This window comes from Pelmatolapia mariae, linkage group LG15 (genome assembly GCF_036321145.2).
Source record: "Pelmatolapia mariae isolate MD_Pm_ZW linkage group LG15, Pm_UMD_F_2, whole genome shotgun sequence".
NCBI lineage: Eukaryota > Metazoa > Chordata > Actinopteri > Cichliformes > Cichlidae > Pelmatolapia > Pelmatolapia mariae.
In genome coordinates this window covers 28,234,468-28,248,524 of record NC_086240.1, presented here as the reverse complement: position 1 = coordinate 28,248,524, position 14,057 = coordinate 28,234,468, and the positions used below count along the sequence as shown (strand labels likewise).

Genomic DNA, 14,057 nt, shown 5'->3' with positions numbered 1-14,057 from the left:
TGTTGTCATGGAGATTTGTAATCTTTGCCACGTTTTGTAAGCAGCACAGTTTTATCAGCTGCAGTGAGGTTCGGTTTCTTTAGCTAAAATTGTGAAATTTCCAACTTATTGTCAATTTCACGACTTTTAAAACTGATAAATTCATCCAGTGCGTTGTGTCCTCTTCTGTCTTTTTGTCTCTTCTTGTGTCTTCTTGTGTCTTTTTGTGTTTTGGTGCAGATAAATTTAAAGGTCCGGCTCTGACAGCTCAACAGAAACACTGACGACAGCGTATATTAAGGTTTTTTGATGGGTTGTGTTTTGGATTTGATCTTTGGCCCTGAAAGCAGGGCCAAAGATCAATATACTACATGCACCGCAGCACCATGTCCTCTGAGCAGCCCAGCGTCAGAATAATGCCGGAAAATGCGGCAGAGTGGCTCCATGTAAGTAAAACCAAGTCCCTGCTCCTCCTCCCTGACAGGCTGCCATCTAATTGGCTGAGAGCAGTGTGGGCTGTCCCTCCTGGTTCCTGGGGTTTGACCTTTGGTCCACCATCCCAGTATCAATCTGGTTCTCCTGGCCGGTTTGATTCAGTTCTAAGCAGTAATACCTCATACATACACAGACACATTCTCACACAAACACACTCACACAGGCTCAGGTTACCTACATGGAAGTGTCAGAAATTCTGAGTGACTGAAATGTTTTTATTTTAGGTTTTTGTAACAGAGGAACAAACACAGCTCACATCTGTGGAGCTGGAACAAAAAAGTTACTATTATCATTACCACTGTTATTATATTTTAGTAATACATGTGAAACATGTAGTTGTGTTAAAATACTGGAAGTGAACTGTTAAACCACAGCTGTAAGTGTACGGCCAGCATGAATGTTTCTGTGATCAAATACTTATAGTAAATAAAATAACATGAATAAAGTTAACAGTCACTGTGGTCCCAGTGTGGGCAGGAAGGAGAGATCATATTTCTTTTATTTTTTCTGATTACTCAAATTCATTGACTTATATAACTATTTCCTTTTTGTCATAGGATAAGTCACATAAACCGGCTATACCAAAATAAAAGCTCTGTTACCTTTTAGTTAATCACATGTTATACTCAGCTCAGGAAATGGAACAATGATCAGATAACTTTTTATTTGTGTTTAAAAGCACAAAGACTTTACAACGTGTGAGATTTGGGCTTTGCTCCTGACTGTGACCCACACACCACACGATCAGTGGACTCCTGCTCAGAAAGTCGAGTTGAGCTAGTGTGCACTCTGAGCATGTGGACAGATGTACAGGTAACTCAGCGCAGGTAAGTAAAGACCTACATGAGCATAGCTCCTGGAGACCGAGGTGAGATAAGGAGAAGTGTGCAGCTGTCCACATACCCAGCTCAGTCTGATCGATCAATAAGCGATACCCGTTCAGTCAATAATTAACTCCTGTCAGATGCTGTGGCTGCCTCTCTCCCTCCTCACAGAGTATTTTTGTCACTGCTGGGCTTCCTTACTTTGACAGAAGCTCCACAGAGACGGAAACATCTGCTGCAGCTGTTTGTCACTGCCTCTGCTCTGCCTCTCAGGTATGAAGCTGCTGCTCTTTCAGCTCCTCTTTGTGCTTGTGCAGCTTTCAGCAGCTTTCTTGAAGTTGCATAAAGTTTCCTGAAGTTTCGGGAATCTTGGAAAACTTCAAGCTGCTGGAGGTGAACATGGCAGCGCTGCAGAGGAGTGTGTGTTTGTGGTATGCTGCACAAGTCTCGGTTCAATTCTTCTCTGCAGAGCGGCTGTAATCATTAACATGTGAGCTTCACTGTGAGGTTAGAAAAGCAGCTGCGAGTGCTGACGGTGAACTTTAAACAACCCTCCAAACCTTTAATGAAGCTTTTTATACTTCATTAAAGTTCAGAAAGAGTAAAGGTTCTTCATTTTGAAGCCAGCACAGATTCAGAGACTGTCACTCTGTGTATCTCTGCTTTTTCAGTCTCTGCTTACTTTGTGCTGATGATGATGAGGACGAAGATGAAGGGAAACAGTTAAACACACTCACAGTTTGTGGGAGAGGGCTGCAGTTATTAACCCTGTCCGCCCCGGAGCTCCTGCCTCTCGTGATATCAGAGCTTTCTCTTGCTTTGGGTCCGTCTGAGGCCCCTGCTGGTATTTTGTTTGACTTTAAGTTTGCTCCTTTCACTGTTGGGTTGTTTTGTGTTGTCGGCCTCTCTGAGTGTTGTCGTCCTAACAGGAAATAAGAGAACGTTTAATGTTGATGTCATGAGCTCGTGTGTATCGGTTAGGTCACATCCATTCTAAGCTGGATAAACGTTCAGAGATGATAAAGACATGAAACACTGTAAAAACGTCTGCAGGTCTTTTTTCTGTCCAGAGCATGTTTCTGACCTTGTGAATTTTATGCATCGCAGTCACAGCTGATCAAAGTCCCTAAAGTATGGTTTGCCTATCACCCCTCACATTTCCAGATTTTTCCATCCGTATTATTGATCATCCTCAGTCAGCTGAAGCTCTTTCTCTCTCTTGCTCTCTCTTTTAGTCATGTTGTCCTTGGCCGCCCACTCGCTCTGTGTCAGGGCCACCGGTTACCAACGAAGCCTGCGCTCCATAGCAACCGTCATCTCCGGGAACAAAACGTCAAAGTAAGTCTGAACCCACCAGAACGGCGTCCGAGTCCGTTAACTGTCTGACCTTTGACCCCAGCCATGCGGCTGTGTGTGCAGAATAGTGAGGGAGAGACTGAAGAAGGAGGTGGAGAAGATGGCGAGTCAGTTCTCCGGGTTCAGACCGGGCCTGGTGGTCCTGCAGGTGAGAGACTGAAGCGCCCCCTTCTGGATGGAGCGATACTTCAAACCGATTTTTTCTAACAACCTCACAGTGACCTGATCAGGTCGTTCTCTGAGCTCCACCATCATAACTCAGACTAGACTTTACTAGACCTTTACCCGGGGCTGCTCTCTGCAGTTTACCTGTGCACACCTGTTGTCACCTGGCAACAAAAGCAGCTTTGTTTAAGTGTTTGTGACCAGATGACACCAGTCAACTGAACTTTGACCTCCACTCCCAGCTCAGGCTGGAGCTCCTGGTCCTCTCACACAAACACACAAACATGTGGCTGCCTCCCATCTCGTTTCTGTTTACGGCAGAGCAGTGACCAGGTGACGTGTGCACCTCAATGATATAAATGACAGAACATTAGAAACACCTGTGACTGCTGAGTGCGTGGCCATGATTTTCAGTCTGTTTGTGAAAAATGGGACAAACCTCCAAAATCTTACAGCAGTTTAACCCGAGGGGACAAAAACGAGCGACCACCAATCAAAGAAGTTCAGTCAGTAAAATTAAAAACACGAATGATGTAGAAATAAAAAGCCGCAAATAAGTCGGGAGCAGCTCAGGATCCTCCAGGAGGAAACAAACACGTCAGAGAATGAGAAAGGCCTGCAGGATGGCTATTTTTAACTGTCTGTGTGTGTCACAGGTGGGAGACAGAGACGACTCTAACCTGTACATCAGCACCAAACTGAAGGCTGCAGCTGAGGTGACCAACACACACACACTCGTTTTCCTATCTTAGTGAGGACATCTAATTGACAATGTTTTCCTTAGCTGCTTACCCTAACTGTTACGAACCATCTCTGCTAAGGGTTAAGGGAGGTAACATAAATGAGATTCTCACGGGGAAGATCAGAGTCGAAAACGTTTTATTACAAAAAACTCAGAGAACTGAAAAATAATAGCAGCATTTACTACAAACAAACAAACAACCGATACAAAAACAACTTCCTCGCTTAAGGCTTCAACCAGTAGAAATCAAAATTAGCCCCATGGGCTGTAGCACAACTAACATTACTCAAGAGAATCTCAGTCGAGACAGGGATTTACAAACAAGGCTACCAGACAGAAGCACGCAGACTGCACACTCAGTTGAAAGCAGCATCCCTCAGCTGGTCCAATAGACTTTCCTTGGAGGTGCAAGCCACAGGTTCCCAGGCAGCCAATTGTCTGAGTGTGTTGCCACACTGAAATTTGCTTGAAGGAAGTCTGGCTCACTTCTAACAAGGCCAGGGGCCATAACACTAACCTTAACCCTCAGCCTAAACCTCAGCCTCAACCTAACCATAACCTCTGGTCCTTCTGGTCCTAACAAAGATGTCTAAACAAGTACACACACATGCACACACACACACACACACACACACAGTGGGCTGATGCAGCTTCACTTTGTTTCCTGCAGGTTGGAATTGAAGCCAAACATATCCGGCTGCCGAACACAACCACGCAGGACGAGGTCTTCATGCATCATCTTCATCGTCATCATCTTTTCTCCGTGACGTGATCGAAGGTCTGATTGGCTCTTGTTTTCTGTCGCCCTGCAGGTGCTGCACAGCATCATGTCTGTGAACGAGAATGCATGCGTACACGGTCTGATCGTGCAGCTGCCACTGGACTCCGCAAACCGCATCGACACCAAGCTCGTCACCAACGCCGTGTCCCCGCAAAAAGACGTAGATGGGTCAGTGAGCGCATCACTTCCTGTGTTCATCACCAAACACTCATCACTAACACTGTGTGTGTGTGTGTGTGTGTGTGTGTGTGTGTGTGTGTGTGTGTGTGTGTGTGTGTGCAGGCTGAGCTGCATTAATGCAGGTAAACTGTCTCGAGGAGATCTGAATGACTGTTTCATCCCCTGCACCCCCAACGGCTGCATGGAGCTCATCAGACAGACAGGTAGCAGCACACTGGGAACACTGGGAACATTGGGAATTCTGAGAACATTCAGACTGCTGGGAACACTGGGAACACTGAGAACATTTAGAACAGTGGGAACATTGGGAATTCTGAGAACATTCAGAAAACTGGGAACATTGGGAATACTGAGAACATTCGGAACACTGGGAACACTGAGAACATTCAGCACACTAGAAACACTGGGAATATTGGGAATTCTGAAAACATTCAGAAAGCTGGGACCATTGGCAACACCGAGAACATTCGGAACATTGGGAACACTGGGAACATTGTTTCACTCGTTGAAAGCGGCGGACGCGTCTCCTGGGGATAAACGGTGGTTATGTGTAAAGACGTCTTGATGCATTCTCAATCATCCAGGTAGGTAAATCTCCAAAAGTTGATTCTGTTCATCTGGATGTAGCGTTTTCAGTGGGAGAAACGTTTCGTCATTCATCCAAATGACTTCTTCAGTCTCAGCTGACTGCAGGTTTCCCCAATCTTATAAACATGGCAATTGATCAGTGGTCTTTGACCAGTGGGCCTTGATCAGTGGTTGTTGATCAATGGTTATGAGAATTTGCATAATTATGATGAAGGTGAACTCCCAGCCCATTGTTCCTTCAGTGGGCTGGTTTCAGTACATTTATGCAAATGTACTGTTTATAAGAATGGGGAAACCTGCAGTCAGCTGAGACTGAAGAAGTCACTTGGATGAGTGACGAAACATTTCTCCCACTGAAAATGCTACGTCCAGATGAACAGAATCAACTTTTGGAGATATGTGTAAAGACCTGCTGCAGACACATGATTGTAACCACATGATTGTAAATCTGAAATCATGTGTTTGTTGTTCATCAGACATACAAACATCATCACTGACAGTTCCAGTAAACACCTTTGCCTGTGACTTCCTGTACCTGTGCAGGCGTGTTAGTGGCGGGGAAGCACGCGGTGGTTATTGGTCGCAGTAAAATCGTTGGCGCTCCGATGCACGACCTGCTGCTGTGGAACCACGCCACTGTGACCACCTGCCACTCAAAGACACCTGACCTACCTGAGCAGGTAACAACATGCAGACACGAAATAAATCATGAAATGAATAAAAGCTAACCTAAAAGAAGCAAAATTAAAAAGTTAAAATTCAAACAAAATCACCTTTAAAATCAAACAGAACAGATTGCCTCCATCATTCAAACAATTCTTGCGTCTGATTATGTGTTTCCTGTCTGCAGGTGGGCCGGGCTGATATCCTAGTGGTGGGGGCCGGCAGAGCAGAGATGGTGAGAGGAGAGTGGGTGAAGGAGGGTGCCGTGGTCATCGACTGTGGAATTAACCATGTCCCGGGTATCAGCATCCCCTAACGCTTATTGACTTCCTTTTTCCAGCCAGCAGCTTGTTTTTTTTCTTTTCTTTTAACCAATCAGAAGCAGGATTGTTTCCACAGGAACCCAGCTGGGTGGAAACAATCCTGCGAGTGAATCAATCCTAAAATGATCTGCAGTGGAAAATATAAACCAATGACCAAGTTTAGCTCTGAGCTTTAAAACTGTAATTCTTTAAAATGATTCACTCTGTGACCTTTGACCCCTGCTACAGATGAGACAAGGCCCAGCGGTAAGCGAGTGGTTGGAGACGTTCACTACTCCTCCGCCAGTCAGAGAGCAGGATACATCACACCTGTTCCAGGAGGGGTGGGGCCAATGACGGTGGCCATGCTCATGGAGGTATTTATTTTATTTTATTTTATTTATTTATGTTTTTATTTTTGTTTTACTTTTCAATGTCATCAAATTTTACTCTTTTACTTTTGAGCATTACGTACTTTTATTTTTTATCAAATTCAAATGAAGTCAAATCATTTTAGATGCATGAATGATAAAAACTTAAAACAGGTTAAATGATCTCCTCATAAGAGCTCTGTCATCCAATCAGACACAGCTTTTTAACATGTGAAGAATTCAGACGTTTATCAGAACGGCTAAAATAAAGTGGACAGAGTGTTTGAAACTTCTAAACATTTTATTAAATACAGTTATGTCCATAAATATTTGGACAGAGACTTTTTTTTTTCTAATTGTGGTTCTGCACATTACCACAATTAATTTTAAAGGAAACAAGTCAGATCCAGTTGAAGTGTAGACTTTCAGCTTTAAGTCAGTGGGTTGAACAAAAAGATTGCATAAAAATGTGAGAAATATTTTTTTAACACAATTCCTTCATTTCAGGGGCTCAGACGTAATCTGACAAATTAAATAAGTGAAAATAAAATATTCATTTCTAACTTGGTTGAAAACTCTTTGCTGGCACTGACAACCTGAACTCATGGACATCAACAAGTGAAATGCTCAGTTGGGTTAAGATCAGCTAACTGACTTGGTAATTCATGAATATTCCACTTTGCTTTAATAAACTCCTGGGTTTGCTTTGACTGTATTTTTGGGTTATTGTCCATCTGTATTATGAAACACTGTCCAATCAACTGGACTTCATTTAGCTGGATTTGAGCAGACAGTTTGTCTCTGAACACCTCAGAAATCATTTAGCTGCTTCAGTCCTGTGTCATATCATCAATAAACACTAGTGTCCCAGTGCCACTGGCAGCCATCACACTGCCTCCACTGTGTTTTAATCAGAATCAGAGTACTTTAATCAGCCCTAAGGAAATTATGTGGGTTGCAGCCACTTCAAGACAATAACAGTAACAGGCTGAACTAAATTAAATAATACAATATTTTAGAACATTTACAAAATATAAGAAATAGGTCTAATATATACAAATATGACTTTTACAGGAGGAAATGGTGCAAGATGATGTGGTATGCTTTGGATCATGAGCTGTTCGGCGCTTTCTCCCCACCTTTTTCTTAAACTCATCTGTCCAAAGAATGTTTTTCCTGAACTGTGCTGGCTTTTTTAGATGTTTTTCAGCAAAGTCCAATTTAACCTTTCTATTCATGAGGCTTACAAGTCGCTTGCACCCTGCACTGAACTCTCTGTATTTACTTTCATGCAGTCTTCTCTCTATGGTAGACTTGGATATCCATACTTCTACCTCCTGGAGAGTGTTATTCACATGGTTGGCTGTTGTGAAGGGGTTTCTCTTCAATGATTCTGTAATCATCCACCACTGTTGTCTTCCGTGGATGTCCAGGTCTTTTTGCATTGTTCACCAGTGCTTTTTTTCTTTCTCGGCATGTACCAAACTGTAGATTTTGCCACTCCTAATATTGTACCAATTTCTCTAATGTTTTTATTCTGTTTTCACAACTTAAAGATGGCTTGTTTCACGTGCATGGAGAGCTCCTTTGACTGCATGTTTTCTGCTCAAGCAAAATCTTCCAAATGCAAGCACCACACCTCAAATAAACTCCAGGCCTTTTATCTGCTTAATTGATAATGACATGAAGGAGTTGCCCACACCTGCCCATGAAATAGCCTTTTAGTCAACTGTCCAATTACTTTTTATTTTAAAAACAGGTTGGCACATGTTGAGGAGCTGATACTCCTAAACCCATCATCCAATTTGAATGTGGATACGCTCAAATGAAAGTTGAGGGTATCCACATTATGTCCATGTCCGTCATATAACTATAATTGGAATATGTTTCAGTAAACAGGTAAAAAAAAAACTTTTTTGTGTCAGTGGTCAAATATATATGGACCTGACTGTATGCTATATGTGCAGAACAAAGTGAAAACAGTAGAAAACATGGAGCCTGATGGTCTAAGATTTAATAGGTACAACAGAAAATTGTCTGCATATATGCTGATCTGGCTCAGTTGAAAATGTAAGCAGCAACTTGGGAAACAAACACACAAATCTGAGGAGTTTCAGAGGAGACATAGTGAAAATGGGGGTGGTCTTAAAATCGGAAGATTGGGAGTGTTGGCAGGTCTGACGGTTAATCGGTTCCTATTGTGGTTTTTCTTTGTTTCAGAATACGGTGCAGAGTGCTCAGCGCTTCCTCCTGAAGTTGAGGAGGTGAAACATCGACACTGACGGGTAAAACTCGGCTCAAACTTGCAAATTCCAACCAGGGTTTCCTCTAAATTTATCAGAACTGATTTATTGTTATGATCAGTTTTTGTCACTGAAGGACACTCTGCAACAAAAAAACTGCACAGGTATAAATGATTAAATGTGTTTTTGTTTGGGTTCTGATAACTGTGACAGTTTCTTCACTTTGTTTGTATCCCTGCAGGCAGACAGGTGTGGACAGGTGAACAGCTCATACACAGAGATGACATCGTCAGAATGAAAGCAGAAACACTTCCTGTTTCAGAGGCTGAACTCGTCCGTATTTTTTCTTTTGTCTTAATTTTTTTCTGTAATTTGTTTCCTGATCTGAGAGATTTCTGACGTCTGTCAAAGTTTGACTGTGACTCCAGCAGGACCTCAGAGTTCAGACGCACTGAGCTCGATGAGGCCGTGGATGCTGCGCTTTCCTGCAGTATTAAAGCAGGTGTAAGGACATGCCCAGCATTTATTTATTTTCATCCTTTTGTTACTTTGATTTTTAAATAGTAAAAATCTTTTACCTTCTTGTATAAAAAATCTCTGACAGTAACAGTTTCTGTACTTTCAGTTTAAAAGAAGTGATGGATAAGAACTTCGTGGGGCTTTTATTGTGAAAAGCTGCAACTTTGACTCAATTGAGCTTCATATGAACATCCTTGAACGCAATGTGTTACCTTCACATGTTCACCTTCAAAATCATCAGCAGCTTTGTTTGCTCAGGGATCAGAGGTTGTTGTCATGGAAACAGAGTCAGCTGCTTCCTGCTGGCAACTGAAGTCAGGCAGACTAATCAGAGATTTATGAAGGATCAATGTATTGGTTATTGGCAGAAAAGATCATTAATATTATTTTATTAGAACACGTGTTTGAGGTTTCATCATGCAAATAACGTGTAAATCTGAAAATTAACTTCTAATTGTACTCTGTGTAAATGAAGTGTTCAATAAAGTATTCAAACTCATTTATACATTCTGTTATTTTTATTAGAGACACAAACCTGAAGAACAAAAACATCTGACTGCATATAAAACATGGATGACTGCGAGAAACAATGCACACCAAAATGTTTGTCATCTGTCCCCAAATCTGACGGATGGGACCAAAATCTCCAAAATAAACTTCCTGTTTGACTGAGAGCAGAGACTCACGCTGTGTCCCAAAACGTAGGCTGCATCCTTCGGAGGCCGCATTTGAAGGCCGATTACGTCACAGCCAGGCGACGAAGGCTGTTCCAATTCGTCGACTCCTTCAAATGTGGCCGACAAATGCGTCCTTCATTTCCCCGAATTTGAAGGATGGGTCGGGTGTGTCCTTCGTGGCCCACCATATCCCAGAATTCCAGCCAATTCCAGTTTTCAACAATGGCAGCCGCTACTAAGTTTTAATATTACTCTTATTACTCTTTCTGGGTCACAAAATAAACTTTTAACATATTTTCAGGCAAGAATGTAGCTGAGTAAACTGCTTGGTTTATCAAGACTTCGCATATTTGCAGAAGGTCTCCGACGTTTTCGGAGACGTCTGTTACCCACCCGTTCGATAGCTAGCCGGGTGGTTCAATGGTCACTCGAGCCAGCGAGAGCAGCGGACTTCCGGCTTCATCGTTTTCAGACCCCTGCTGTCTTTCGCTACTCAGGTTAAACAAAAGTCACTCCGATAACTTAAAAATGTAATTGTTTGGATTTTTTCGGTGTTTTATTTGTTCCGGAGTAAATCGGTTTGGCTGAGATCAAAGTTATTAGATTAGATTATATTAAATAAAACTTTATTAATCTATCGGGTGGGTTCCTCCGGGATTTTCACACAGCTGAGTAAACGTCAAACAGAAAACTGATTACACAGAAGTGTGAGACGGTCGAGAATTTACGCCAGTGTCCTGTTGTATTTTAGATAGCAAGGAGCAGACGGCTGAGTTTATTTAACTCCACCGAGACAGCGGTGACGCAAATCTGAAGGCTAGACTGTCCCATTTCACAGCCTCGCACTTCCGGCCTTCTCGGTCTTCGAAGGACCTGGCCCACGTAGACCGCGAAGGCAGGGTCTTCCGAAGGATGCGGCCTACGTTTTGGGACACAGCTCCAGGCAGGCCAATTACGTCACAGCGACGCGATGAAGGGTGTCCCAATTCGAAGTGTACTTCAAATGTGGTCGACAAATGCGCCCTTCATTTCCCCAAATTTGAAGTGTGGTCCGGCGTAGACTTCGTGGTCCCATACATCCCACAATTCATAGTGCAGCGGTGGGTGTGGATATTTTGTTTGAAAAAAAATGGCGGATGCCTGAAGCGCAGTGGCCGAAGAGCAGTGTTCCCTCTAAGCTGCGCACGTGCGCAATTGCGCACTGCTGGCACGGTCTCTGCGCACAGAAAATCTGCGTTGCGCACAAAAAAAAAAAAATCTAACCTGAATTGAAATTAAAATTAATACTGTCACAACCCAGCTCAAAGGAAGTGACAAGCAAGTGGGAGAGCACACAGGCGTTTAAATGCTGTAAGATATATTTAATGAAAATAAGGTGAAGCAACTTAAACACAATTTAAAGGACATAACAGCCATAACAGAAGCCTCAAATGAACATGATGGGTGCCAGACGGAGAGAGACAGAGAGAGAACCATGCTTCAGTCAAGGTGTCTTTATACACTGGGACTGGCCTTCTCAGGTGTGCTGCATCTATAATTGGGTCAGCTCCACCTACCTGCAAGAAACAGGTAACAGAAAAACCAAAACACAAGGCCAGCCCACTGGCTGTCACAATACTTTAACAATTCTGTTTTGCAGTGTTAGTCAGTAAGTGACTGGCTGCTCCCGTATGGGATTACAACGACGCCACCTTATCCCATAGTCCAGCCAATAATGCGATTCACATTCGTATATACGCAGCTAATCAACGTCGTTGACAGGCTATGACAGCATCCTTATGTACCGACACCGGTGTTTTAGCTAGCAAAGCGGCGTGGCTGATGTGGAGTGAAGCCACGTTAATGACAACGCATACAACCATTGGAGATGTGAGCAGGACAGACGGAACAATTGATGGAAAAAGTGTGGAGTTTATACCAGTTTTTAAATTGTGTTGATAGGCCACGTAAAACCAGAGTTATGATAAAAAATATATGCAATGTTTGTTTTTTTCCTGAATACTATCGTTGTTTATATTTACTGCGGGAAGAAACGGTAAGAACTGTGTTTTATAAGGAAAACACTGGAAAGCGCTCTCGGCCTGTGAGCAAAAAACAAATCCTATTGGTCGAAAAATGTACCATGTCAACCAATCAAAAAATTATATGGCAACATGGCATTTAGTTGTTCAGGAAGGGGGAAGTTTTAGGAATAACAGCGGTGTTTTGAGATGTGAGAGATTTGCGACGTTTAGCGCAATCTTGTGTAGTCAGTGTGTAGTGTAGTCAATAGATTTGTTGTGTGTGTCAGAACAATGAGGCGACTACTGAATGTTACAGGTGTTACAGGAGTGATACATCTCCTGTTGTCAGGCCTGCAGGTATCAGGCTGTTGTTCTCCTTTAGCTCATAGTGGACAGAAAATTTTTTTTGGAGTGGCACAAATGATTTGTGTGGCATCAAATTTGATGCAGAACAGCTGATTGTTCTGTAAATAGTTTGAAATGTTTATTTGAAAATACGCCTTGGCTGCTTTTTTAGGTAAACAGCTGCAAAAAACTTTGTTGTTTGCAAAACTCAGTTACTTTTTTTGAAGAAGTAACTATATAATTACTCGTTTGGCTCTCAGCGAAGGCGGTCGCACTTTTTCTCCTCTCCTCTCCCTTATCTTCCCTGCTTAGCTTCTTATGTCCTTGTCTTGTCTCATGCTTTTTTTCACTTTCCCTGGAACACTCTTTCACAGTCTGTTCTAAAACCTAAAGAGAATTATGGATTTGATCAACTGGTCTCTGAATGCAATTGACACGCTCTTCTCAACGAGAAGCCCCGGCTCGGGAGAGCCCGAGTGCCCTGGAGGGACTTTCCCTGCCGGATACACGATGGACGGGTGGCAGACATGGAGGGTCGTGTGCCTGGCGGGACTGTCGATCGAGGACGCTGAAGATATCTACCTATTCGGAACCATGATAACAGGGTTCTTGCTGATCGGAGCTGGCTTGGCCCTGGCTTATCAGAGAATTAAGAAAGCGGAACCGGCTGTTCAAACCCCCCCAAGGCTGACCGCTGGGATTGAAACAATGGGACGGGGCGCGACTTTTCAGAATGGGCTCACTGAGTGCAGCATGGTTAAGATCTTGGAGAAGCTAACGGCTGCAGTGAATACTCAGAATAACACCTCTGAGCGTACATTGGATTACATCAAGGAAAAGTTCACTCAGGATAACACCTCTGAGCGAAAGTTGGATAACATCTTGGAACAGCTCACTACGGTCGTGAGGTCTCAGAATCGGCTCTTTGGGCACAAGAATGACAACACCATGGAGCGCAAGCTTGATAACATCATGGAAAAGCTCGCGGCTCTCCAACGGGAAATGGAGAGACCAGTGTCGGAGTGTTAAAGAACAACTTTGAAATTCTCATGAGTTGTACGCAAAAAAGAAAACCACCATCATAAATCGGCTATCCCTTCGGCGCCAGCTGTGGGCTCAAGGCTGGAGCCGAACAAAAAACTCCCTGATAACGAGTGTTTAGACCAGGGGTGGGCAATCTCAGTCCACGAGGGCCGGTGTCCCTGCAGGTTTTAGATCTCACCTTGGGTCAACACACCTGAATCACATGATTAGTTCGTTACCAGGCCTCTGGAGAACTTCAGGATATGTTGAGAAGCTAATTTAGCCATTTAAATCAGCTGTGTTGGTTCGAGGACACATCTAAAACCTGCAGGGACACCGGCCCTCGTGGACTGAGATTGCCCACCCCTGGTTTAGACTGTTCCTCCCATTCTATGCAAGGCCACCTGGGTTGGCTGGAAGACTGTTTACTTAGTCTGGCAGGGCGAAGGACACTGTCTCAGCTGAACTCTGGACATGCATACACATACACACATACTGATATGCACACACTCATCCCCCCTCCCTTTCCAAACGCCTTCGATGCTTGTTTCCTGTGGGGGAACACGGCGGGTCTGAGCCCGTGCTGGAATGGTAGCGCTGGGCAGGGCGGCTGCTGTGTTCGCTTCGGATTACTCCTCACCCCCCACCCAACCCTGTGGCTTGTCATGTCTTTCATAGTGTTGTGCTGTGGACATTTATGTGCCTTTTGTGCAGAGGAGTTATTTTGTTTCCTGTTCTCATGCTGTCCTACCATGGAAGCACAGCATGAGTAGAGGTCTCTTTTTTTCCTCTTGTACTTTC

At 43.6% G+C, this 14,057-nt stretch overlaps 1 protein-coding gene across 1 annotated transcript; it reads left to right on the top strand.

Moving 5' to 3' along the window:
* Nucleotides 1-1,527: 1,527 nt before the first annotated feature.
* On the top strand, nucleotides 1,528-9,614 carry LOC134643801 (C-1-tetrahydrofolate synthase, cytoplasmic-like). The gene is made up of 12 exons (XM_063496372.1): nucleotides 1,528-1,571; nucleotides 2,534-2,636; nucleotides 2,718-2,802; nucleotides 3,476-3,535; nucleotides 4,232-4,285; nucleotides 4,374-4,510; nucleotides 4,625-4,725; nucleotides 5,654-5,790; nucleotides 5,961-6,072; nucleotides 6,325-6,452; nucleotides 8,667-8,731; nucleotides 8,931-9,614. The coding sequence occupies exons 2-11, from the start codon at nucleotides 2,536-2,538 to the stop codon at nucleotides 8,712-8,714; spliced, it is 963 nt and encodes a 320-aa protein (XP_063352442.1). The 5' UTR covers nucleotides 1,528-1,571; nucleotides 2,534-2,535; the 3' UTR covers nucleotides 8,715-8,731; nucleotides 8,931-9,614.
* Nucleotides 9,615-14,057: the final 4,443 nt, after the last annotated feature.